This window comes from Salmo salar, chromosome ssa03 (assembly GCF_905237065.1).
Source record: "Salmo salar chromosome ssa03, Ssal_v3.1, whole genome shotgun sequence".
NCBI classification, from domain to species: Eukaryota; Metazoa; Chordata; class Actinopteri; order Salmoniformes; family Salmonidae; genus Salmo; species Salmo salar.
The window spans coordinates 16,954,223-16,980,283 of record NC_059444.1 but is presented as its reverse complement, the minus strand read 5'-3'; the positions used below and the strand labels follow the sequence as shown (position 1 = coordinate 16,980,283).

The 26,061-nt window shown below is 41.9% G+C and overlaps 1 protein-coding gene across 11 annotated transcripts in view; it reads right to left on the bottom strand.

The window, feature by feature from the left end:
* Window positions 1-26,061, bottom strand: part of LOC106599111 (cyclic AMP-dependent transcription factor ATF-6 alpha) — a 69,752-nt gene that overhangs the window by 12,354 nt on the left and 31,337 nt on the right. For 8 of the 11 annotated variants that reach the window (XM_045714575.1, XM_045714569.1, XM_045714570.1 and 5 more), the window contains 8 exons: window positions 25,475-25,566; window positions 22,598-22,777; window positions 19,254-19,319; window positions 18,203-18,326; window positions 12,892-12,975; window positions 11,965-12,029; window positions 11,211-11,322; window positions 2,524-2,608 (listed from right to left, as the gene is read on the bottom strand). In XM_045714575.1, the coding sequence (XP_045570531.1) occupies window positions 2,524-2,608; window positions 11,211-11,322; window positions 11,965-12,029; window positions 12,892-12,975; window positions 18,203-18,326; window positions 19,254-19,319; window positions 22,598-22,777; window positions 25,475-25,566 (808 nt within the window). The remainder of the gene's footprint in view (window positions 1-2,523; window positions 2,609-11,210; window positions 11,323-11,964; window positions 12,030-12,891; window positions 12,976-18,202; window positions 18,327-19,253; window positions 19,320-22,597; window positions 22,778-25,474; window positions 25,567-26,061) is intronic. The other 3 variants (XM_045714568.1, XM_045714573.1, XM_045714574.1) reach the window with 3 other exon arrangements.

The window sequence follows — 26,061 nt, the reverse complement described above, 5'->3', positions numbered from 1 at the left end:
AACACCCCATCTATCTAGCTCATCCCCATACTGTATTTTTTTATCTTGCTCCTTTGCACCCCAGTATCTCTACTTGCACATTCATCTTCTGCACATCTACCATTCCAGTGTTTAATTGCTATATTGTAATTACTTCGTCACCATGGCCTATTTATTGCCTTAACTCCCTTATCTTACCTCATTTGCACTCACTGTATATAAACTTTTTGTTTTCTTTTTTCAACTGTATTATTGACTGTATGTTTTGTTTATTCCATGTGTAACTCTGTGTTGTTATATGTGTCGAATTGCTATGCTTTATCTTGGTCAGGTCACAGTTGCAAATGAGAACTTGTTCTCAACTAGCCTACCTGGTTAAATAAAGGTGAAATAAAATAAAACAAAAAAATAAAATAAACACCATGTGACCACGCAGCCGTCATACGGCTCAAGAGGGAGACACGTTCTGTCTCCTAGAGATGAACATACTTTGGTGCGAAAAGGGCAAATCAATCCCAGAACAGCAGCAAAGGACCTTGTGAAGATGCTGGAGGAAACAGGTACAAAAGTATCTATATCCATAGTAAAACGAGTCCTATATCGACACAACCTTAAAGGCCGCTCAGCAAGGAAGAAGCCACTGCTCCAAAACCGCCATAAAAAATCCAGACTACAGTTTGCAACTGCACATGGGGACAAAGATCGTACTTTTTGGAGAAATGTCCTCTGGTCTGATGAAACAAAAATAGAACTGTTTTGCCATAATGACCATCGTTATGTTTGGAGGAAAAAGGGGGATGCTTGCAAGCCGAAGAACACCATTCCAACCGTGAAGCACGGGGGTGGCAGCATCATGTTGTGGGGGTGCATTGCTGCAGGAGGGCACCACTTCACAAAATAGATGGCATCATGAGGATGGAAAATTATGTGGATATATTGAAGCAACATCTCAAGACATCAGTCAGGAAGTTAAAGCTTGGTCGCAAATGGGTCTTCCAAATGGACAATGGCCTCAAGCATACTTCCAAAGTTGTGGCAAAATGGATTAAGGACAACAAAGTCAAGGGATTGGAGTGGCCATCACAAAGCCATGACCTCAATCCTATAGATTGAGCAGAACTGAAAAAGCGTGTGCGAGCAAGGAGGCCTACAAACCGGACTTAGTTACACCAGCTCTGTCAGGAGGAATGGGCCAAAATTCACCCAACTTATTGTGGGAAGCTTGTGGAAGGCTACCTGAAACATTTGACCCAAGTTAAACAATTTAAAGGCAATGCTACCAAATACTAATTGAGTGTATTTAAACTTCTGACCCACTGGGAATGTGATGAAAGAAAGAAAAGCTGAAATAAATCATTCTCTCTACTATTATTCTGACATTTCACATTCTTAAAATAAAGTGGTGATCCTAATTGACCTAAAACAGGGAGTGTTAACTAGGATTAAATGTCAGGAATTGTGAAAAACTGAGTTTAAATGTACTAAGGCTAAGGTGTATGTAAATTCCGACTTCAACTGTACCTATTAAATGCATTAATAATTTATCATACCCCACACAACAACGAAGTCTGAAGATTGAGGGGGACAGAACCCAGACAAGAGGATGAGTTCAATGGTGAGCCCCATGTCCTACAGATGTAGGATCTTAATTTGATTACGCTGTTGCATGAAACTTCCTGCATAGCAGGAAATGCAAACTTATAGCGCATTCATGGTTTAAAAGGGCTTCTAAAATTTGTAATTTCCACTTTCACATTTCTGATTTGATTTGCCCTAACAATAAATCTATCAACCCTACAACAATTTTCATGAATTAGAATCCACAGAATAATTCACATTTCCTGCTGCTGCAGACTAATTATTCTGCCGTGAGAAACTGGTAAAATGAAGATCCTACATATGTAGTATAAGCCAACTCGTATTTTCAAACTGTTTATCTGGCTCCCCCAGACAAGCTCTTCTCTAAACGTAACCCTCCCCTGCTACTGGAGAGACAGTAAATCACCTAAGATTAGAAAAGCAAATGTACCGTACAGTACTGTTGTCTCTGAACTTCAGAAAGTGTGCATTCTATCCTTAAAAGGGCATGGAAAATCTGTATTCTACTTATTTTCTTCAGGGTAGAAGGGACACCAACAGACCAATACGATTGCCCTTAGCAAAATTGCCTAATTCATTGCACATAACAGAAGTGCAAATAGCTTTGTTCACACCTGAAAGCTATTTCTGTCACTAAAACAATAGGAAGTAAATACAGAGGAAAGCTTTCAATACGAGAAGAAAAAGTGAGCATTCATCCATCACAATAACATTCATTTGTTCAAGCTGGTTCAAGCTATAACTAAACTGATGACTATAGTGTATAGGGAGCGTAGGTTGTCTGTTTATACACAGTAGGAAGGTGGAGATGTAAATTGGCTGTGGCTTCTGATTACGTGAAAGCTCTTCTCCAAAACGTACATCAATAAACTTCCTTCGAGTTTAGAGTCAAATGGTTATCTTTAGCTTGCTATTGCTCAGTTCCCACTGGTTAGTAGTCCTTACCATTCACATTAATAGCTGGTAACACCAAGGACATCTTTGGCCTTCTCCCTTTGCTGTGGTTGGTCGCAGGGAGCAGAAGGTGATCCTACAAGGAAAGAAAGAGTTGGCGTTAAATAACTAATGACTAACTGCATGAACTAAGTTGAACTGGTCCTTAACCCATTATAGTCTAAGCCGGGGGGGGGGGGTTCTATAAAGCTATATGGAATTGTTTTAAGAAGGTCATATCAATGGTCATTTTGCTATTTCATTTAGAATTTTAACACCCATTGAAGTATAAAAAATATATAAAAATGTTATTTGGCCTAACTGCTTTTAGCCCATAAAACACATTGAATAACAAATTCACTACATGGAAAAAAAAGATAGTCCCCCCCCAAAAAAATCTAAAAGAAGTTTTATGAAGTGTCAGTTCTATATCTGAGAGATAGAAGAAAGATCAGGATTTAATTTATTTAATGTATTTTGTGGCACTAAACAGTTTCCATATACAATGCATTCGGAAAGTATTCAGACCGCCTAGATTTTCTACATTTTGTTTCGTTACAGCCTTATGCTAAAATTGATTAAATGTTTTGGGTAAAAAAAATGCCTCTAAGCTACACACAATAACCCATGACGAAGCAAAACAGGTTTTTAGAAATCTTTCCAAATGTATTAAAATACAAAACTGAAATATCACAATTATATAAGTATTCAGACCCTTTACTTAGTACTTTGTTGAAGCGATTACATCCTCAAGTATTCTTGGGTATGACGCTACAAGCTTGGCACACTTGTATTTGGGGAGTTTCTCCCATTCTTCTCTGCAGATCTTCTCAAGCTCTGTCAGGTTGAATGGGGAGCGTTGCTGCACAGCTATTTTGAGGTATCTCCAGAGATGTTCAAAATCTGGTTCAAGTCCGGGCTCTGGCTGGGCAACTCAAAGACATTCAGAGACTTGTCCCGAAGCCACTCCTGCTTTGTCTTGGCTGTGTGCTTAGGGTCGTTGTCCTGTTGGAAGGTGAATCGTCGCCCCAGTCTGAGGTCCTGAGAGCTCTGGAGCAGGTTTTCATCAAGAATCTCTCTGTACTTTGCTATGTTCATCTTTCCCTCGACCCTAACTATTTTCCCAGTCCCTGCAGCTGAAAACTATCCCCACAGCATGATGCTGCCACCACCATGCTTCACCCCCAGGATGGTTCCAGGTTTCCTCCAGACGTGAAGCTTGGCATCCAGGCCAAAGAGTTCAATCTTAGTTTCATCAGACCAGAGAATCTTGTTTCTCATGGTCTGAGAGTCTTTTAGGTGCCTTTTGGCAACTCCAAGCAGGGCTATCATGTGCCTTTTACTGAGGAGTGGCTTCCGTCTGGCCAACCTACCATAAAGGCCTGATTGGTGGAATGATGCAGAGATGGTTCTCCCATCTCCACAGAGGAAGTCTGGAGCTCTGTCAGCTTGGCCATCAAGTTCTTGGTCACCTCCCTGATCAAGGCTCTTCTCCCCCAATTGCTCAGTTTGGCTGGGTGGCCAGCTCTAGGAAGAGTCTTGGTGGTTCCAAACATCCTCCATTTAAGAATGATGGAGGCCACTGTGTTCTTGGAGACCTTCGATGTTGCATACATTTTTTGGTACCCTTCCCCAGATCTGTGCCTTGACACAATCCTGTCTCGGAGCTCTACGGACAATTCCTTTGACCTCATGGCTTGGTTTTTGCTCTGACATGCACTGTCAACTGTGGGACCTTTTATAGACAGGTGTGTGCCTTTCCAAATCATGTCCAATCAATTGAATTTACCACAGGTGGACTTCAATGAAGTTGTAGAAACATCTCAAGGATAATCAATGGAAACAGGTTGCACCTGAGCTCAATAGTCTCATAGCAAAAGTTCTGAATACTTATGTAAATAAGGTATGTCTTTTTATTTTTATTACATTTAAAAACAATTCTAAAACCTGTTTTCACTTTGTCTTTATGGGGTATTGTGTGTAGATTGAGTAAATACATTAAATAGTACCCGCAAAACACCAGTCTCAATGTCAACAGTGAAGAGGCGACTCTGGGACGCTGGTCTTCTAGGCAGAGTTCCTCTGTCCAGTGTCTGTTCTTTTGCCCATCTCAGTCTTTTCTTTTTATTGGCCAATCTGAGATATGGCTTTTTCTTTGCGACTCTGCCTAGACGGCCAGCATCCTGGAGTCGCCTCTTCACTGTTGACGTTGAGACTGGTGTTTTGCGGTTACTATTTAATGAAACTGCCAGTTGAGGACTTATGAGACGTCTGTTTCTCAAACTAGACACTAATGTACTTGTCCTCTGGCTCAGTTGTGCATCGGGGCCTCCCACTCCTCTTTCTATTCTGGTAGAGCCAGTTTGCGCTGTTCTGTAAAGGGAGTAGTGCACAGCGTTGTATGAGATCTTAAGTTTCTTGGCAATTTCTCATATGGAATAGCCTTCATTTCTCAGAACAAGAATAGACTGATGAGTTTCAGAAGAAAGCTATTTGTTTCTGGCCATTTTAAGCCAGTAATCGAACCCACAAATGCTGATGCTCCAGATAATCAACTAGTCTAAAGAAGGCCAGTTTTATTGATTCTTTAATTAGGACAACAGTTTTCAACTCTGCTAACATAAATGCAAAAGGCTTTTCTAATGATCAATTAGCCTTTTCGAATGATAAACTTGGATTAGCTAGCACAATGTGCCATTGGAACACAGGAGTGATGGTTGCTGATAATGGGCCTCTGTACGCCTATATAGATATTCCATAAAGAATCTGCCGTTTCCAGTTACAATAGTAATTTACAACATTAACAATGTCTACACTGTATTTATGATCAATTTGATGTTATTTTAATGGACAAAAAAATGAGCTTTTCTTTAAAAAACAAGGACATTTCTAAGTGACCCCAAATTTTTGAACGGTAGTGTAGGTGTTCCTTTTGTCCAGGTGGGAAAGGGCAGTGTGGAGTGTGATTGAGAATTCATCATCTGTGGATCTGTTGGGGCGTTATGCGAATTGGAGTGGGTCTAGGGTTTCCGGGATGATGGTGTTGATGTGAGCCATGACCAGCCTTTCAAAGCACTACATGGCTACCGACGTGAGTGCTACTGGGCGGTAGCGATTTAGGCAGGTTACCTTTGCTTTCTTGGGCACAGGGACAATGGTGGTCTGCTTGAAACATGTAGGTATTACAGACTCGGTCAGGGGGAGGTTGAAAATGTCCGTGAAGACACTTGCCAGTTGGTCCGCACATGCTCTGAGTACACGTCCTGGTAATCTGGCTGGCCCAGAGGCCTTGTGAATGTTGACCTGTTTAAAGGTCTTGCTCACATCGGCTACGGAGAGCGTGATCACTCAGTCGGCCGGAACAGCTGGTGCTCTCATGCATGCTTCAGTGTTGCTTGCCTTGAAGCGAGCATAAAATACATTTAGCCTGTCTGGTCGGTTCGCGTCACTGGGCAGCTCGTGGCTGGGTTTCTCTTTGTAGTCTAACAGTTTGCAAGCCCTGCCACATTCGACGAGCGTCAGAGCCGGTGTAGTAGGATTTAATCTTAGTCATGTATTGGCACTTTGCCGTCACTGGTTAGTCTGGGGGCATAGCGGGATTTCTTATAAGCGTCCGGCTTAGTGTCCCGCTCCTTGAAAGCGGCAGCTCTAGCTTTTAGCTCGGTGCGGATGTTGCCTGTAATCCATGACTTCTGGTTGGGATATGTAAGTATGGTCACAGTGGGGACGACGTTGTCGATGCACTTATTGATGAAGCCGGTAACTTAGGTGGTATACTCCTCAATGCCATTGGATGAATACCGGAAAACATATTCCAGTCTGCGCTAGCAAATTAGTCTTGTAGCGTAGCAGACGCGTCATCGGACCACTTCGGCTGTACCAACTTCAGACGAGTTCTAAGACCGGAGAATAGCATCGTGTTCATGCGAGTCTCTCATGAACAGGGAAAACAGTTTTGATGCTACAGACGATTTTGTGAGAAGACCAATTTTCGGGATGTCTCATGGTCTGAAACACTGCTCTAGATCTGTCACATTTCACCGCAGATGTGGAAGTGCGACATAGGCGGATGCGGTGGATTGAGCTAGTCGTCTAGGCCCCTTCCAAGGAGCCCTAGCCTTTATTAGAGGCATAAACACAGTAACTAAAAGTCTTGCTAAATATTGGTGGTCTGGGAGAGGAGATCCATGCATGGTTGCGAGACCGCTGTCACCAGCTTGACCAGACCAGATGGTTCCTCTCCCAGTTGGAATAGAGCAGCAGTAAAAATACTTTCCATGTTTGTTTTCACCTGCCTGGGTGGTGGGTTTTTCAGTTGTGACTATTCTATTGGTTCCAAAGCGCCAGGCAAGCTCAATCAAGCCCAGCTAAAGTATTTGAAAATACTTCAAGGAGTATTTGAACCCAGGTCTGGTTAAAACGGAGCTGTCCCTGGGAAAAGAGAAGAAGTCATGGAAAAACTAGGAACTTCATCCTGAAGCTCACTGATGTAGCACAGATATACTATAAAGTAGGCCTATACTGTAGGCTTTGAAGGGCTATGAGGTCCCTTAGGATTCCTAAACGCACCATTGAATTTAGGGCTCTCAAGGACTAGTTTTCATACCAAAAGACTCAAAAAGTCAGACGTTTACAGTGTAGAGTGACGGCACAGATGTAAATATTTAGTTTTGAAGCCAGCTGCCACTATTGGGAGTACATGTGACTGTGCCTCAGATCGACATAACTGGCTAAGGTAAACATTATTATGTGCTAAAGGTAGCTAGCAACATGATTAGTCTGCATCTGACTGAAATATCTGAGCCAGTACGGAACGGTTTGGATCAGCGCAATACAGTGTGTAAATAACAGTGTAAATAGGTGGAGATTAACATTGAGGAGACTTCTGGCTTAAGACAGTCCTTGATAACCCCTAACAACACACATTTTGTTGTAGCACCAGACAAGCACACCTGATTCAACTAACCATCAAGCCCTCAAGGAGTTGAATCAGGTGCGTTTGTCTGGGGCTACAACAAACATGTGTGATGTTGTGGGGTACTCAAGGAATGGAGTTGGGAAACACTGCTTTAAGACATGGAAGCCAGGGACAACTGCACTTGAAATAGACAGAGAGACTCTGGTTCTGATCCAGCCCTTCAAATAACACCAGTTCTAAACATCTGACAAAACTATGGAGCTTTGATACAGTGTTAAACACACAGAAATAGATTGAATAGAATGGGCGTCCCCATTCAAATCAATGATTGCATAATGGGTGGACTGGTGGCTATTGCGAGTATAGCCATAGGAGCAAAGCAGGAAGTAAAAACTTCAAGGGATAGTGCTAGCAGTCTTCAAAATGGCCCATGCTAGCTGTCTATGTCAGTGTCGGTCAGTGCCATTTCAGATGAGGGAGGACAATTTTTTTTAATGAGCATGGCCTTATTTCTATTAAAGCATATTGGATGAGTGTCATTCATATTCCATTCACACAGCTGTGACATTGATAGGTTTAGGCTACTACATGATACTCAATTTTTCCCTATACCCATCATGAGGTTGCTACAACCTAGCCTATGAATGAAAATTTACAACGTAGGTGTAACGGCTGTTGAATGGAGTAGACCAAGGCGCAGTGTGGTTAGTGCTCATCTTTGTAATTTAATGGGAAAAGAGAACACTTTACAAAATAAACAAAAGACAACAGCCAAACAGTTCTGTCAGGTAACAAATGACTAAAACAGAAAATAACTACCCACAAACCCCAAAGGAAAACAGGCTGCCTAAGTATGACTCCCAATCAGCGACAACGATGTACAGCTGTCCCTGATTGAGAGCCATACCAGGCCAAAACAAAGAAATACAAAGCATAGAAAAAGGACATAGAATGCCCACCCAAATCACACCCTGACCAAACCTAAATAGAAACATAAAAAAGGCTCTCTCAGGTCAGTAGATGCACACAGGTCGAGAGACAAAATTAATGTGACCGACAGTGACACTTGGACAGACAGTGACATTCGATACCGACTTGCCTGCATCTAGCTGATAGTGGGTGTAATTAGTCCAACAGTTACAAACAAGAGTTTCTATTGGGACAAATTCAGGTATGTTTATCCCCGTTTTGTTCCGTTTACTTCTGTTTAAGAAACGTTTTTCAACAGACTCTGCAGAGTGAATACACCGCTGATCACGCGTAAACACAGTTCACAGTTTCATAGCAACCACGTTGTATTCCTTCTCGCATCTACGTTACACTGGAGGGCCCCAGTGGCAATACATTTGTAAAACTAAAAGCTTACCTTGACTTGGAAGAATTCCTGTGTTGTGCTGGATAGACATAGCCAGCTAGCTAACATAGCATCCCTCTGTTTGAGTAGGGTGTTTCAAGAGGCTAAACTAGCTAGCTGCATTTGCTAGCTAAGTAAGTGAAACTGTAAGTGAAAAAAAGGCTAAATGAATTTTTTCAAAATTGTTTTCTCTCCCTTTGAATCAACTACTCACCACATTTTATGCACAGCAGTGCTAGCTAGCTGTAACTTATGCTTTCAGTACTAGATTAATTCTCTGATCCTTTGATTGGGTGGACAACCATGTCAGTTCATGCTGCAAGAACTCTGATAGGTTGGAGGACGTCCTCCGGAAGTTGTCATAATTACTGTGTAAGTCCATGGAAGGGTGTGAGAACCATGAACCTCCTAGGTTTTGTATTGAAGTCAATGTACTCAGTGGAGGACGGAAGCTAGCTGTTGAAATAAAAATCGATCTACTAGTACAGGGACTCCAATCCAATGGCTGGCTGAATGACCCATTTGAGGGCTAGAAGTACAGATCGTACAGAAGCAGGCAGCCATTTCCAATGTCATCACAACTCTTGTTTGCAGTTAAACCAGGTGCAATTCATGCAATTACTGTACGTGTGTGACACTCAGCTTAAGATCGTCAGAGTGTGGGGTTGACACATTGACAACAACTCTCAATGTACGGCTTATGTACAGTACCTTCTGGAAAGAAGCATACTTGGTTTGCCAGCAAAGGGTTTCTATTGAGGTCATGATACAAAACAATGGCGATTGTACAAGAGCTTCTTAACCGGACTGAATGATGCAGGCAGGTGGTGGGTGGGTTGATGCCTCCATCGGGGCTCAGTTAATGGGCCTTCAGGAAACAGATATCTGATCCTGGATAAAGGGTCCTCAGAGAGCAGAGCTGATGGGCACACAAAAGAGCTGAAGAGGGGCCCCTTGGAGTTGATGCTCTGAATTAATTGAGTTGAAAGATTGCAATCAGAGCTCACTTTCCTTCTCTCCGTCTGTCTCTCTCTCTCTCTCTTTCTCTCTCAGGTTCACACAAAACAGACGTTGGCATGCCATCAGAGAGAATGGTCCCTGCTGACTTTCCTGACCAGTCATCAGGTTAGAATAACATTGAAAATCAGACCGAAGACTTCAGAGGGGCTGTGATAGATGGCTAAATGAATAGGGGTGTTAGAGGTGCAATGGAATAAGACAGTCAGTCATTCTCTTGCTGGTTGAGAATGAGAATAAACTAAGAAGGGATTCAGAACTAAGAAGGGATTCAGCTGATTAGCATCATGAGAATGCTTTCACAAAGCCTCAGAAGTGTATAAAACGCTCCATCAAATGTATAAAGGAATGTCTGGAGACATATCAGAGAAGGAATAACAGATATAAGGATCTCATAGTTTAGTTGGTGGGTCTTTTATGAAAATGGAGGTATGCATTTTCATAATCGAAAAGACTTTCCTGACAGAGGTTGCCGATAAACAGTTGTGAATATTATTTTAATTTTCACTTTAATGTAAATGTATTGGAGATGTTTAACTACATCATTCCACTTCACCAGAGAAAAGATTTCAAGATGTGTGGGACGGAAGGAAAATGTGCTCAATCAATACATCAAAACATTCTCAGTGGTTAGGCTACATCAAATCAAAATTGCAGTGAAATTCCAATCTGGTAGCTTAACAAGAAACGGACACCATTGGTTACCGTAAATGGTAATTTCTGCCAAAACACCACACAGAATGAAAGGAATATAAGAACAGCATCAAGGATCATCTTCTTTATTGTTCTAGATAATTGAATTTGGACACCGATTTCATAAGGTCTTAGGTCTCTGAAAGCCATAACCTTCCTTCCGAATGTGCTCGCTCAGAATCCAAAAGGCCTACATCAAACACACAAATTCAATTTGTGTCAAGGTCAATTAGTGAATCATTAACTGTACACCGATAAAGTTACAAATCACATATAAATGCATTACATACGCTCATGTGTGATGATTGAAACGCTAATGTACATATTTAATCAGCACCACCAGCCATTTTTCAAACCTCATTCATTCATGCATTTGGGAGGTAAAAGAGGAAGGAAAGAAATACAAATATTTCCTTTAGCTTCAAAAGACCATCTGCTCTTGAATTTGGGGCTTTCCGTCTTCAATTAAGACTCAAAATTGGTGCCCTGGATTAGTGCTCAGTATGCTCTTCAAAATTGTTTCACAACCACTTCATGATTCAATTTCTTCCCTACTTATCAGTTTCATCCGCTGAAGACTTGCTGAAGGCAAAACTGTGTCATGAAACAGACCAGATTTTAATTTGGCCTTGAGATCAGCACATTGTCACAACCAGAAGGACATATGGTTGCCTGCTTCTACGGAATATGCTATGGAATATGCACGGAGGGACTCACCCTGCGAAAGGACACCATATAGAAAGTGTCGCCTCGTCGATTTAACTCATCAAAGAAGTCGCTGTAGCTTTGATGGTGTGAGTAGTACACCAGAACCTCACTTCCTGGTCTGCTGAAAGAGAGAGAGAGGTGGCAGTGAAATAGACTATATGACATATCAAAACTAAATCTAACATAATATAAATCTGATATGTAATTAAGGTTAGTTGACATCTTAAAGAAAGTTTCACAATATTTATGACTGCAGCCTGCTGTGTCAGCAGTGAATTGAAAAGAAAGAGACCTAGAAGATCTTGATTAAATGTAACTACATTTACTGTAACTAAATGTACTGTATCTAAAATCCCCATCTCCTTCACATGAAACATTATTACATTACATTATTACCATGCTATTACTATGTTTAAGGGAATAAGTAATCTAGTAATAGTACTCTAAGTTCCCCTGTTGAATCTAGAGGAACATCTTCCCACTTCTAGCTCACAGTGTAACACACGTATGAGTGTGGGGCATCGATGTATCATAGGTCTACCATTGACTTGGTAGCAAAGGCTACTGTTGTAGTTGGGCTGGTAAATAGCAACACAACTGTTTTGGCCTCTCATTCTCCACAGTAGTGGAGCCAAAAGGGAAAACATGACCATAAAATAATTTTGAAGAGTTTGAAGAAGTAAGACTGAAAATACTGTAGGGTCCATTTAAAATGTATTTGCACAAAAACACATTGTTTCTGCCATTTTTGATGAATACTTACTCAGAGTAGCTGACTGTTACAACCGAGTTACTGGACTGGGTCGTCTGAGGCCTCTCAGGTGACTTCTGTGAAAAAAGTTATAGAATGGTGGTCAGTGAGTCACTGCTATTAAACCAGACTGCTCCATTCTGAAACTTGAATCCTTGATTGAAGAACACTATATAATTGTGTATTTTGTCTTGGCTGATTGATGACAAAAAATCAAGTGGAACATAAAGAGACATTTTGTTTATTTATGTGACAATTTATTTCTTGTATTTGACCATTTCCTTAGCCAGTATGCCAGTATGGCTTTACCCATGCTCTCTGACAGCATTGCCCACAGTATTATGTGTTTGACCTGAAAAAGCATTGATCCTCATCCTGTCTCTGCTCTACACATATCCTGTGACATACATGTGAAACAGAAGCAGGTATATAACCTTCAAAATAAATGTAAGCTGAAATGTTTTCCTTAAAAATATTTGGAAGGAAAAATAGAAATAAAGATTAAAAATGTATACAACCGTTATCGTTGGATGACACATGCAATATTACCGTAAAAACCAACATGGATGGGATGAAAGCAAGGGCGAAAATCTGATATCAACTTTGGAGGGGACAATTACATGACATTTTCTCAAGAGCAATTCCTGAGGGGGACACCAAAAGTAGTGCTGTAACACATAGCCTACATTGTAATATGGTAAATGTATATTGAGGAACCAAAGAAATAAGGTGTTTGCCGTACTCCTAACTACCGGTACCCAAAACTACACAACTAGTCACAACAGCAATACCATTGCCTTTAACAAATCTTAGTTCAGTCACCAGTTTAAGTTGAGAGTGGGGGTATCCATGGCATTTTCCAATTATGTTCCTATTTTATAAGTAAAAAAAATTGAGAACCTTTCATAATGTTGCCAAACAAAGACTCAACAAACTTACCTGAGACTCCCTGTCTCTGCCAGTCTGTCCCTGCATATCTGTCCCCAACTCTGCTGTCTGTGTGCCATCTGTTGCCTGCTCTGCCTTATGACATCATTGTGAAACATTTCCATTAGAATTTCATTTCTTTCTTATGAACATTTTATCAACTAGTCTTTGAGATATTAGGCTACTAGGGTTCTTACTATGTGTTTTGGTGTATTGAAAAATACTCTGATGTCCATCTTTTATTTTTCTGCCATTTTTCTACCTGGCTGGCTACACACACACACAGTGTGTAGGTTATTTACAGTAGGAGATGGGCTTCTATCATCTTCTATCATTCTATTTGGGCTTCGATCTAAAAGGTAGCTAGCAAATGTGAAACGGATTAAAATGACAAGAGTTGACAGCTGTATGAGTTCACCATTTACACAACATATGCTGCAACCTTTTGTAATTTTAATAGTTTGTTTCATATTGGCTGGCTTCCAACAATAGCTGAATTTGCAAAGCTAGCGAGCACCAATTCAGTTTCAGTGGTGTTTGCTATAATCTTTGCTACCCGGGTTAAATAAAATAAATAAATAAAAGTTCCCTTGCGACAATTTAGCTTTTGCAACGAGACCATTAAATATATTTAAGACAATGGTAGAAGAGAGTGTAGTTCTGTTCAGTTTGGACTTATCACCTTATCACAGGGACCTTATCACAGGGACTTTGAAGCACTAACTTACATCATCTGCATGCTGATCTTGGAATAAATTGACGATAGCAAAGATTCCATCTTTGACGACGCCACATAAATGGAATAGGTACTAGCTAGCTTAATAGTTAATATTTGCGCGCTAGCTCTGCATATTCAGCTAGTGTGTATGCGCGATTGACTGGATTAACCTTACGTCAGTTACGTTCATTGAGTGCCTTTCAGACAGTAGACACGACCCCTCTGTTACCTTGCCAACTAAGGAACTGGCAGTGGATCAAACCATTTTGAGGCAAAGGGTGGGGGGGTCGCAATCTTTTGAAACTTAAAAACGCGCTATTAAGTGTCTATAATCAGCACAATTGCTTTCATTACATATTATTAATATTATTTCAATTACATAGTTATGTTTGAGTGATATATTGGGGGGGACAAATCATATTTTTCCCAGGATGGGGGGGTCGTGTCCCCCCCGGGATTTCCGCCCCTGGATGAAAGTAACACTTTAAAAACAACTGACTAAAGCCTATCAAAGGCAATGACAGAATCCAGGCATGCCAGTTCAACGGGTCACTGCATGAGTGGCCCACGGCTGAGAAAACGTTTCACTGTGGATGAAGATCAGTGTGTACATTTTCGGATACCATCAGCCTCAAAACTCACCCCTCAATGAGTCAATCAACAACCCTCCTTGAGTTAATCGTCATGCTGCACGCTTCAAGGAGAGTTGACTATTGACTTAATTAAAGAGGGGTGAGGCATGAGGCTGAGGGCGTCCTAAAATGTACACCACACCCCAGTATAAGGATTCCATTGAGACAGTAAAATTCGAGTCCGCACTAAATCTCCATATACAGTATTCAGACCCCTTGACATTTTCCACATTTTGTTACGTTATAGCCTTTTTCTAAAATGTATTTTTTTTTAAATGCATCTCCTCAGTCTACACACAATACCCCATAATGACAAAGCAAAAACAGGTTTTTAGAAACTTTTACAAATGTGTTTAAAAAACGAAACATATTTACATAGGTATTCAGACCCTTTGCTATGAGACTCAAAATTGAGCTCAGGTGCATTCTGTTTCAGTTGATCATCCTTGAGATTGGACATAATTTGGTAAGGCACACACCTGACTATATAAGATTCCACAGTTGACAGAGCATGTCAGAGCAAAAACCAAGCCATGAGGTCGAAGGAATTGTCCGTAGACCTCCGAGGCAGGATTGTGTCGAGGCACAGATCTGGGGAAGGGTACCCAAAAATGTATGCAACATTGAAGGTCCCCAAGAACACAGCCTCCATCATTCTTAAATGGAAGACGTTTGGAACCACCACAACTCTTTCTAGAGCTGGCTGCCCTGCTAAACTGAGCGATCGGGGGAGAAGGGCCTTGGTCATGGAGGTGACCGAGAACCCGATGGTCACTCTGACAGAGCTACAGAGTTCCTCTGTGGAGATTGGAGAACCTTCCAGAATGACAACCATCTCTGCAGCACTCCACCAATCAGGCCTTTTTGGTAGAATGGCCAGACAGAAGCCACTCCTCAGTAGAAGGCAAATGACAGCCTGCTTGGAGTTTGCCAAAAGACACCTAAAGGACTCTCAGACCATGAGAAACAAGATTCTCTGGTCTGATGAAACCAAGATTGAACTCTTTGGCTAGAATGCGAAGCGTCACGTCTGGAGGAAACCTGGTACCATCCCGGTGGTGGCAGCATCATGCTGTGGGGATGTTTTTCAGAAGCAGGGACTGGGAGACTAGCCAGGAAGTGGGGTCTCTGCTCTGAGCAAAAGGAGATAGAGAGGCAAGGGATTGCAAATCTAGAAGATGCTCGTCCAACTCTCCATAATTCAGCCAGTTAGATGCTATTGAAAACAGTCTCACACACAGATGTGCTATACAGAGACCGATAAAAACAGATAACTTTTTCTGTGCCAAGTTTCTCAATTTAGGACACACTCCTCTTCACAGAGAGGTAAGAAATCAAGATAAACCAAACGCAGACATATATCGACATGCACACCAGAGAAAACCAAAAATGTTACAAAAGAAATCAGCTTCTACTGCAGAATCTGAGACAGTGGCACCACTCAGCTTGAGTTTGGACTTTTGCCTGACTGTATGAGGTACAGTCTGTACTGTAAATTTCATTCCCTTTTCACCTGAAATATCCATCCTCCTAAAACTATGCGTGCTAGCCTTATTCCTGTGCGACTAGACGAGTGGAGCGAAGCGATTTTCAAGAAGAGCTCTGCAACGAATCTGGCCTGACCTGGTAGGACACGGCAGTATAATATTTCAAGTATATCACAGGAAATATGACAAAAACAAACCCTATCTCCTCTTTGTCCCGTCTTTTCTTTCTGCACAACAGGTTGGTGAGGATGGAGATCGATTGAGGTGGAGAGAGAGATTTACAGACAAGCGTGTTTCATCCAATGCAACGAGAGCTCTCCAAGTCTGTGCTTTACCGTGCATTTCATTGGGATCAGTGGGGGGTTTTCCCCGTAAACTCCAAGTCTGGGGTTGAATCACACAGGGCTAAAATAGATCTATCTCACTGCTTTTCATCAGATGGCAAACAAAACTGATTGATAAGTGTACTTCAAAGTTGAAACTCAGAAAAAAGCAGAGCATGATGTCAAAGTGTGAGGATATGCCAACATTGTGCAAAGCTACATAGACAACATCTCCTGGTCTGACAAATCATGAATCTCTATTGTGCCTCTTCAGTTGGTAGAGCAAATGCAGAGGGGTTTTCCCAAAGTCTGGAAGAGGTTTAAACACATCCAAAGAGGGACAGTATGCAAACTGTAAATCTCACTTATAAAAGTACTCCCTTGAGAAGAGTTTATCACTAATATTATATGCCAGGATTCCCCAACTGGTAGCCCGCAGGTGATTTTATTTGGCCCCCCACGTTTTCGAAGCAAAACAAATATATACAGTATATTTTTATTGTTGGACATAAAATACTGTAAAAACACCAGCAAATCAGCTCCAAGTGATTTTAATTTTGGAATCTGTTTCAACGTATTCCCACGCATAATAGAGAGATATACAGTATGTGATTATATACAAATGTCAGCAAGGTTTGAAATGATTCTGCTTTAGACAAATATTATATCTGTTTGGGCTTCTTGACGTCAATTTGCAGTCTACAAATGATTTGTAATTATGTTCTGGCCCCTGATCATCCATAGTAGTGCACTACACAGACAATATGGTATCATTTGAGATGGAGTTAATGAAAAGAAAGGCTGAGTCCAGGACCAGATCTAGCCCTGAGGGTTACGTGTGTAGGAGAGCCTTGAGCATGAAACGCTGCACAACTCTAACATTATTAAACATTCATTTATATCCTCTTCCTCCTCTTACTTACCACGATCATCACAGATAATTCCCTAACTTCCTGAAACTCCCTGAGGGTGTCATACACAGTGGAAACCCCCCGCTTACAATTAGGCAACCCCTAAAAATGTCTTACACAGGAAGCTAGAGATGCACGTGGAATCCTCCCAAAGAGAAGAAACACCATTGGTTATCATTTGCTTCCCATGTCAACTAATGTTAGTGGCACCATTTCTTTGTGTGTTTTCACTAGTGTTTTCACTAACTCTCTGAATCGAAGTTAAACAGCAAAACACAAAAATTCAAAGGACTTTGTCTCCAAGTGAGGCCAAAATTTTAGGCCTGTAAAACTGATTTAATGATTTGGGCTCCTCACATTCTGACTGCAGCACAGCAGACTACAGACTTGACTCACTGGGTCTGAGTTCAAATGGAAGCCAGTCTGAAACTGTAATACTTCACCTATAGCCCCCAGTATTCTACCTCTCTATTTAAGCTGTCAAAGACAACACAAAACAGATGTCAAAAACAAAATAAAAAGTGCTATATCAAAAACAAATCAAATGTCATCAACTAATATCAGAATCTAACCTAAGGAAGGATTTATAACCGGAGGTTAAATTTGAGTGTTAGTTTTAACAACAAAAACATAACTATTTAGCTATTTGTCACGTGTGCTCCCTCTCCGGCCTCTAGGTCACCAGGCTGCTCATTAGGGCGCACACCTGTCACCAGCGTTAGGTGCAGGTGACAGGCGAATGACACTCACCTGGACTCCATCACCTCCTTGATTACCTGCCCTATATATGTCACTCCCTTTGGTTTCTTCCCCAGTCGTCATTGTTTCTGTTCTATGTCGGTGCGCTGTTCGTGTTTCTTGTTTTGTTCTTTTATTTTGAAATGTTTTCACTCCCTGAACTTGCTTCCCGACTTTCAGCGTACATCGTTACAATATTAGCCAAATGGTGTCAGATGTCAGCAGCTGTGACCTCGTGACAAGAAAGACACACATATTCTCACTAAACTGTTTATGTTGCTGTGGCAGCTCTACTTAATAGGCCATCACGGAGAGACGTGTTGACACGGGCCTGAAACCTCTACTGGAGTACACATTGGCCTACGTACTGACAGTTTAAATAGCCTCTGAGGTACTGCTTAACCTGTCCAAAAATCAGCAATGATCATTACTGACGTTTGATCAGACTTTAAAATGTCTTCATTATTAGGGCCATGTAACCTGCCTGACCTGGGAAGAAGAGTGTCTGACCTACCAGGACAGTTTTGGTTGTGTGCTGATCAGTTGTTGTATGTCTGGATTGATCGGTGGTAGAATGCGTGGACTTGGTCCTCTCCTCTTCGTGTCGATGAACCCAGCCTCTCAGGTTCTGAGCCAGACTAGAGTGGAGGGGAAGAACCAATATTCAGTTAGAAATCATACTTTATTAATTATATTGATTGCCTGAAAGAAAATTTGCTTTCTATTCATGTTGGGAGTGAACTTGGTAGCCATATTGTATTTTATGATGACGGAATTATAAAACGTTTGATTTTCAGGGATTTTTTTATTTAAAGGCTGTTGAAGGCTGCTGCTGGCTTTCATACAGTATGAACCTCATCCCTCTCAAATGGTGTGACGGTTTGAAAATTGTGTGGAGCTAAAGTGTGGGCAATCAGTTTTTATACTGAGCACCATCCATCTTTTCAGTCACATCTTTTCAATGTGACGCCGTCAAAACGACTGGTGAACACTTTGGTTTGATGAGTGGTCCACATGGATCACATTAGAGTCTACTTAACAATGAGGAGGACAAAGTCTAGCTCTTCAGAGAGTACTGAGTGGACTCATTGATACTCAATTGAGGTAGCTATCACCGTGACTTCAATATGGAATTCAAATTCTGAAATCAATGTACCCAAGTCTTACCTAACTGGATGTTCTAATCTTGCTTTCATACTGGCGATATAGACAAGAAGGCTGGAAGATTGAGGCTAAGTACAGATGTAAGATCTTAAATTGACCATTATTGTCACAGCAAAATATTCCTGCAGCAACTGGATTTGAAAGTTTAGTCCATAATGTTGCTTGAACGGTGGTGAGGCTATTAGCTGGCCAAAAGTAGGCTACATGAAAAGTACAATACTGATAATATAACCGTGTGTTAGTGTGGGTTTTCATGAATATATGTCAATCGCGAAGCTCACACTAAGATACAGGAAAGTTCTCAGCAAAAAAAGAGTGATCAAATTAAGATCCTACAGTTGTAGAACCGAATGATGTGCTGGTAAAAGGCTACTGATCAGATTGACTTGGTTAGTACTGACCGGAGGGACTTGGTCCTGGAGACAGAAGAGTGGGAAGTCATGTCCTCTGGAGCATAGTCCTCCCACCTAGAGCACAGAGATGGGGAGGGAGGGGGGGAAGGAAGAAAGGAAGTAAGGAAGGGGGAGAGGTAGGGAGGGAGGGAGGGAGGGGTGAGGAGAGGTAGGGAGGGAGGGAGGGGTGAGGAAAGGGAGCGAGGGAGTGAGGGAGGGATGAGGAGAGGTGGGAGAGAAAGAGAGATAACAGAAACAAAGGGGTAGATTAAGAGAGAGCCGGGAAGCGAGGGAAACAATCATCAACAACACATTCCCCTCCCCTCTGTGATCTCGTTGTGATTCAGCTGCTGATATGCTACAGGACCATGCTGCGGTACGTTGTGGGTTTTCTTTGTGGTCTATGGACCTTAATGCATTAACCGGAATACCAGTCACTTACTCTGGACGTCCCAGGTGTTCATCAGTTCTAAATGAGCATCTGAAGCAAAAACTGTGCAGATGACTCAATAGACAAAACAAGTTGATGAATGAAGTCATAAATGAAAGAACGGGTTAAGTTGATGAATGATGTTGTCACGCCTCCCTGGCGCTCAAGGGCGCCTGGCTGCCCAGCATTACACACTCCTGCCACCATCATTACGCACACCTGCTTCCCTCGTCACACGCATCAGCAATTCATTGGACTCACCTGGACTCAATCCCCTGCTTTCATTACCTCCCCTATATCAGTCTGTTCCCGAGGTTGTTCTCTGACTTCAGCATATTGTCATGTCATTTGTTCCCCATTCTGACGCTGTTCCTGTTCTGTCACTTGTCCGTTCATTAAATGTGTACTCCCTGTACCTGCTGCTCATCTCCAGCGTCGGTTCTTACAGATGTCATAAATTAAAGGTGTTGAGTTTATGAATTAAGTCATACATTAAAGAAGGAATTGAGTTGATTAACGAAGTCATAAATAAAGATGGCGTAGAGTTGATTATTGATGACATACATTAAAGAAGGGGTTGAGTTGATGAATGATGTCATAAACTAAATAACGGGTTGAGTTGATGAATGATGTCATAAACTAAATAACGGGTTGAGTTGATGAATGATGTCATAAACTAAATAACGGGTTGAGTTGATGAATGATGTCATAAACTAAATAACGGGTTGAGTTGATGAATGATGTCATAAACTAAATAACGGCTTGAGTTGATGAATGATGTCAAACTAAATAACGGGTTGAGTTGATGAATGATGTCATAAACTAAATAACGGGTTGAGTTGATGAATGATGTCAAACTAAATAACGGGTTGAGTTGATGAATGATGTCATAAACTAAATAACGGGTTGAGTTGATGAATGATGTCATAAACTAAATAACGGGTTGAGTTGATGAATGATGTCAAACTAAATAACGGGTTGAGTTGATGAATGATGTCATAAACTAAATAACGGGTTGAGTTGATGAATGATGTCATAAACTAAATAACGGGTTGAGTTGATAAGTTTTACGGAGTTTTGCTCAGTCAGCTGCAACAATAACCAGCAGAGCCAGTGGGATCTTCTTCATACACAAACGCAGGTAGGCACAGACACACACAGCAGGAGCACAGAGGTTGGACTGGATTTCTCCTGGGAATAGTTAGATAAATGGTCTGTTCCCGAAATCTGTGTGGAACATCCACTTGTCCGGATGAGCCCTGGGCTTCAGATCAGAACAGCACAATAGGGTGGAGAACAGGCACATAAGCCAAAAAGGAGGAGTCCACACACATAAACTTTGATGACATTCAGTATTGTGTTCTATAGCCTGGGCCCAGATGACCAAGCTATCGGTTACATAATGCTCCACTCCTTAAGTGGTCTCTCTCAGTGGGAAACTGTGTAACCTTCTCCAAGCCTTCCAGTTAGCCTTCTGCTGTACTACTACAAGGTATTTGTAGTGAAGTTATGTAGTACTTTGTAGCAGGGAGCTGGACACATGGGGACAACCGGTGGTGAGCCAGGAGTATATAAATAGTCTGTCAATCTGGAGATCAATAGATTGTTTGCAGGAGTGATATACAGGAGGGCTTATCCACGGCACAGCGCATGCTGTCTGCAAATATGTCTGTCATCTCTTAAGGCCTCTGTTGTGTGCTTTGTATCACTCGTGCCAAAATAAATACTCAGTCAACTATATGACTTGTACACAGCAAGGTCAAAATCTTTGACTGAGTGAGATACAGATGTAGGATCTTAATTTCATCACTATTTTGTTTATAAGAATTAAATGCAAACTTGTAGTGTATTTCTCATTTCCACGTAGAAATGTTTTTCTTGATTTGCCCCAACAAAAAATGTATTAACCCCTACAAAAATGTCCATAAATTATAATCCACATAATAATTCACATTTCCTGTTGATGCAGGATTGTTTTTCTGCTGTAGCAAACTGGCTCAAATTAAGATCCTACACCTGTATACACAACACAAGTATAACTAGTGCTGAAATTATACACTGATGTTATAGAGGAAACTTGCGAGACAACATTACAGTTTGATTTTGCCAAGTTGGTTCAAATTAAACTGGCCACTAAAAAGAGACGCCACGAGTAATACTATTATATTGTGCTCTGCTTGCAACACTCCAATTCAACACAGTGATTTTTCACCACAGAATGATGAGTCTAATTAAGGTAAATATATGAGTCCTGTATAAGCTTTTGGCTAACCCCGTCACATTTACATGGATGTTGCATTACTGTAATATTGATGTTGATTCATGTGCACTGTCCCCTATAAATAAATAAATACATAAATAAATAAATACATGGATATTATCACCAAGATAAAATGAGCAATCTTTCCATTCCAACAAAGAAAACAGGGCTGGAAATAGATGCTTAGTCAAACTGAAACGACCGGCCAATTCCTCTACAGTTCTGGTACCCTGGACAGTATGAAGTTCTCTTGGATGGATCCGATTCTCCTCCAAAAGCCAACACTTGAGGGTACCCACTTCTCTTTAATTCAGCTTTTTTGTCCTTTTTAAAAAACAAAATATTATTCCTGGTTCGTGAGCATTTTGCAAAAGCAAAGATGTGACTTTAAAGCCTATCAATCCAAGCCTGTGCCTAACTCTTCTAATGCACTCGATGTGTAAATAGACTTGTTAATCAGAAGTCAGTGAAAGACTTAGCAGAAACCATTGGATCTCCTTGTTACATAGCGCTGCACCAAAGCAAGTAGGCCCCCCGCCCTCTCTCTCCCTCTCCCTCCCTCAGTCCGTCCGTCTGTCCGTGTGTGCATACAGTACACAGCATTATATGTAGATTGGGCCAGAAACTCTCGAGGACCCCTCATGTTCTTGTTGTGGTAATTACCTGTCCTGGGATTGGTGGGATTGTGGGTACTGAGCGTCCATCGGCTCCAATGGGGACTGGGGGGCTGGTGTTTCCTCCCCTCTCCTCTGTTGTAGGTCGGGGGAGAAGCTGAGCAGATGACGGCTGCTTTGTGGCATCCCCGTGGACAGACTTGAGCTGCTGGGCTCTGACTCCCACACACTGAGACCAGAGGGACAGGGTCTTCAGTTACACAAGCCATGCCAAACATGGCAAAAACAACATGGACTAACACACACATGTTCAAGAACATTAGAGCATTACAGACCTTAAAGCATTTCCCTTAGAGGACCGAATCATTCTGCAGTGAATCAGTCACACACAAACATAGACAAACACACAGACACACACAGACACGCATTCACATACAATGGTGGCTAAAGCCATTACAAAGATCAAAAAAAGTTTCAATTTGACAATTTCATGGTAGTGTTTAATTTGTTATAAATCCATAAAGGCTATTCAAACATTTTTCTCAAAAAGTTCAAACGTTTTATGAAAAAGGTCAAAATGCACACAAGCTTGAAACAAGCAAGACGGGTGATGAAGACAAGAAGAATAGTGATCACAACAACAGGTCAGGAAGTAGAGGATTGGTCATTGTGGTCAGACTACAGACTTAAAACCACACAGAGACTTCACCTGGCTTAGGAGAGGCGTAACTTAAATCATTGTGTGTGAAAAAAAATCTAAGATTTTAATTTACGCTCTAGGCTAAATTTTAAATACTTTATCTGAATCCACAAATCACATTACATCAAGGAATGATTCAAACATTTCAAAGTTCTTGGATACAAGGGCACTTTAGGATACAAAAAGTACCTTCTCCACCCAGCTAGGCTGCCCATAACTGCTGAAACAGAGCAGTACCTTCTCCACCCAGCTAGGCTGCCCATAACTGCTGAAACAGAGCAGTACCTTCTCCACCCAGCTAGGCTGCCCATAACTGCTGAAACAGAGCAGAACCTTCTCCACCCAGCTAGGCTGCCCATAACTGCTGAAACAGAGCAGTACCTTCTCCACCCAGCTAGGCTGCCCATAACTGCTGAAACAGAGCAGTACCTTCTCCACCCAGCTAGGCTGCCCATAACTGCTGAAACAGAGCAGAACCTTCTCCACCCAGCTAGGCTGCCCATAACTGCTGAAACAGAGCAGAACCTTCTCCACCCAGCTAGGCTGCCCATAACTGCTGAAACAGAGCAGTACCTTGCCAGTTGCTTTGCCTTAGTCTTAGACAGACCTGCAATCTGAAGGCCACGCACCGTAAGCCTATGTATACACACACACAGACACACACACACAAGCATACATACCCATATACACACACACACACATGTAGGCACACTTGCACCCGCACGCACGCACGCACACACACACACACACACACACACATTACACACACACACACACACACACACACACACACACACACACACACACACACACACACACACACACACACACACACACACACACACACACACAGAGAAGAGGATAATAAACTTGTGGCCTCCTACTCGAGCCAAAACAATACGAGACCCAGTAAGATTTGACAGAGGTACTCAACACAATAATGCCAAAGAGTGGTCAAAATCTTGTGCAATAGTATCAAATGAAAACACACCCCATATAAAAAAACACACCCCTAACCAATGCCTTTTTCTAAATGCCTGGAAATGAATCCAAAACGTGTGAGTGACAAAAGATAAACCCAGCAGGACCTTAATAATTGAAAAAACATTTGATATTGACTTGAGCTATGACTGGAAACATTAGCGAAAGTTCGCTGTCCCTGGCCAGGGTTTATTGAGAGGATTCAAAGGAACATGTCCAATCGGAACGGAGTGATAGAATACATTTGGAGTCTATAAATAAGCTGATCTCCAGGTTTCATTTCTGAACCGGCCGGCGTGAAAGGGAAGCAACGCTCCCCTGTTCCTAGTTCTGGGATTCTGGGAAGCCTGAGCGTATGGAAAACTCAAGAGAGCCCTTCTCCTCTCCCGACTCTCAGCCAACTTTCCGAAGCCTTCCTCCGTGAGAAAAAAAAAGATTGGATTTGGCCCTTTTTCTGAGACATTGGGAGAAAACGTGTAATTTATACAGCATGTTTGTGAATTATCGGGCTCTGGACACGGCAAAGAGATGACTGACTGGCTGGCTGACATAAAAGCCCCCCATTGACTGACTGACTGACAGACAGACAGACAGACAGACAGACAGACAGACAGACAGACAGACAGACAGACAGACAGACAGACAGACAGACAGACAGACAGACAGACAGACAGACAGACAGACAGACAGACAGACAGACAGACAGACAGACAGACGAACGAGACAGACAGACAGACAGACAGACAGACAGACAGACAGACAGACAGACGAACAGACAGACAGACAGACAGACAGACAGACAGACAGACGACAGACAGACAGACGAACAGACAGACAGACAGACAGACAGACAGACAGACGAGACAGACAGACAGACAGACAGACGAGACAGACAGACAGACAGACAGACGAACAGACAGACAGACAGACAGACAGACAGACGAGACAGACAGACAGACGAGACAGACAGACAGACAGACAGACAGACAGACAGACAGACAGACAGACAGACAGACAGACAGACAGACAGACAGACAGACAGACAGACAGACAGACAGACAGACAGACAGACAGACAGGACAGACAGACAGACAGACAGACAGACAGACAGACAGACAGACAGACAGACAGACAGACAGACAGACAGACAGACAGACAGACAGACAGACAGACAGACAGACAGACAGACAGACAGACAGACAGACAGACAGACAGACAGACAGACAGACAGACAGACAGACATACCTCAGGGGACCAGTGTTGAGCACGAAGAACACCAGGACGACCATGAGACACACAGCCCGTCTCTTTGGAGCTGTCACCTTTAGCATAGTGTTCTGTGAAGAAAAGTGCAGAAAAATTCCCTGACTGGATCAGTACAAGCTCTGAACTGGCAACTGTATCAAATCATCCCAGATCAGTGATTACTGCACATCAAAGACGCGAGAAATAGAAATGGATGAGTTCTACAGATGTAGGACCTTAATTTGAACCAGTTTGCTCCAGCAGGAAAATAAAGCTGCAGCAACAGAAAATGTGAATTATTATGTTGATTAAGATTAATGGACATTTTTGTAGGGGTTGATACATTTTTTGTAAGGGAAAGTGGAAATTACACACTTCAGAAGCCTTTTTAAACCTCAAATACACTACAAGTTTAAAACGTCCTGCATTGCAGGAAAGTTCTCCTGCAATAGGGTGATCAAATTAAGATCCTACATCTGTATGAGTGGGCGATCTGGTGTCTGAAGTCAGTGCATATGTGAAAGCAGTGGAATGGAACCCTCACTTAAACATATCAATTTGTGTCAGATCAGTGATTGCTTCAGGAA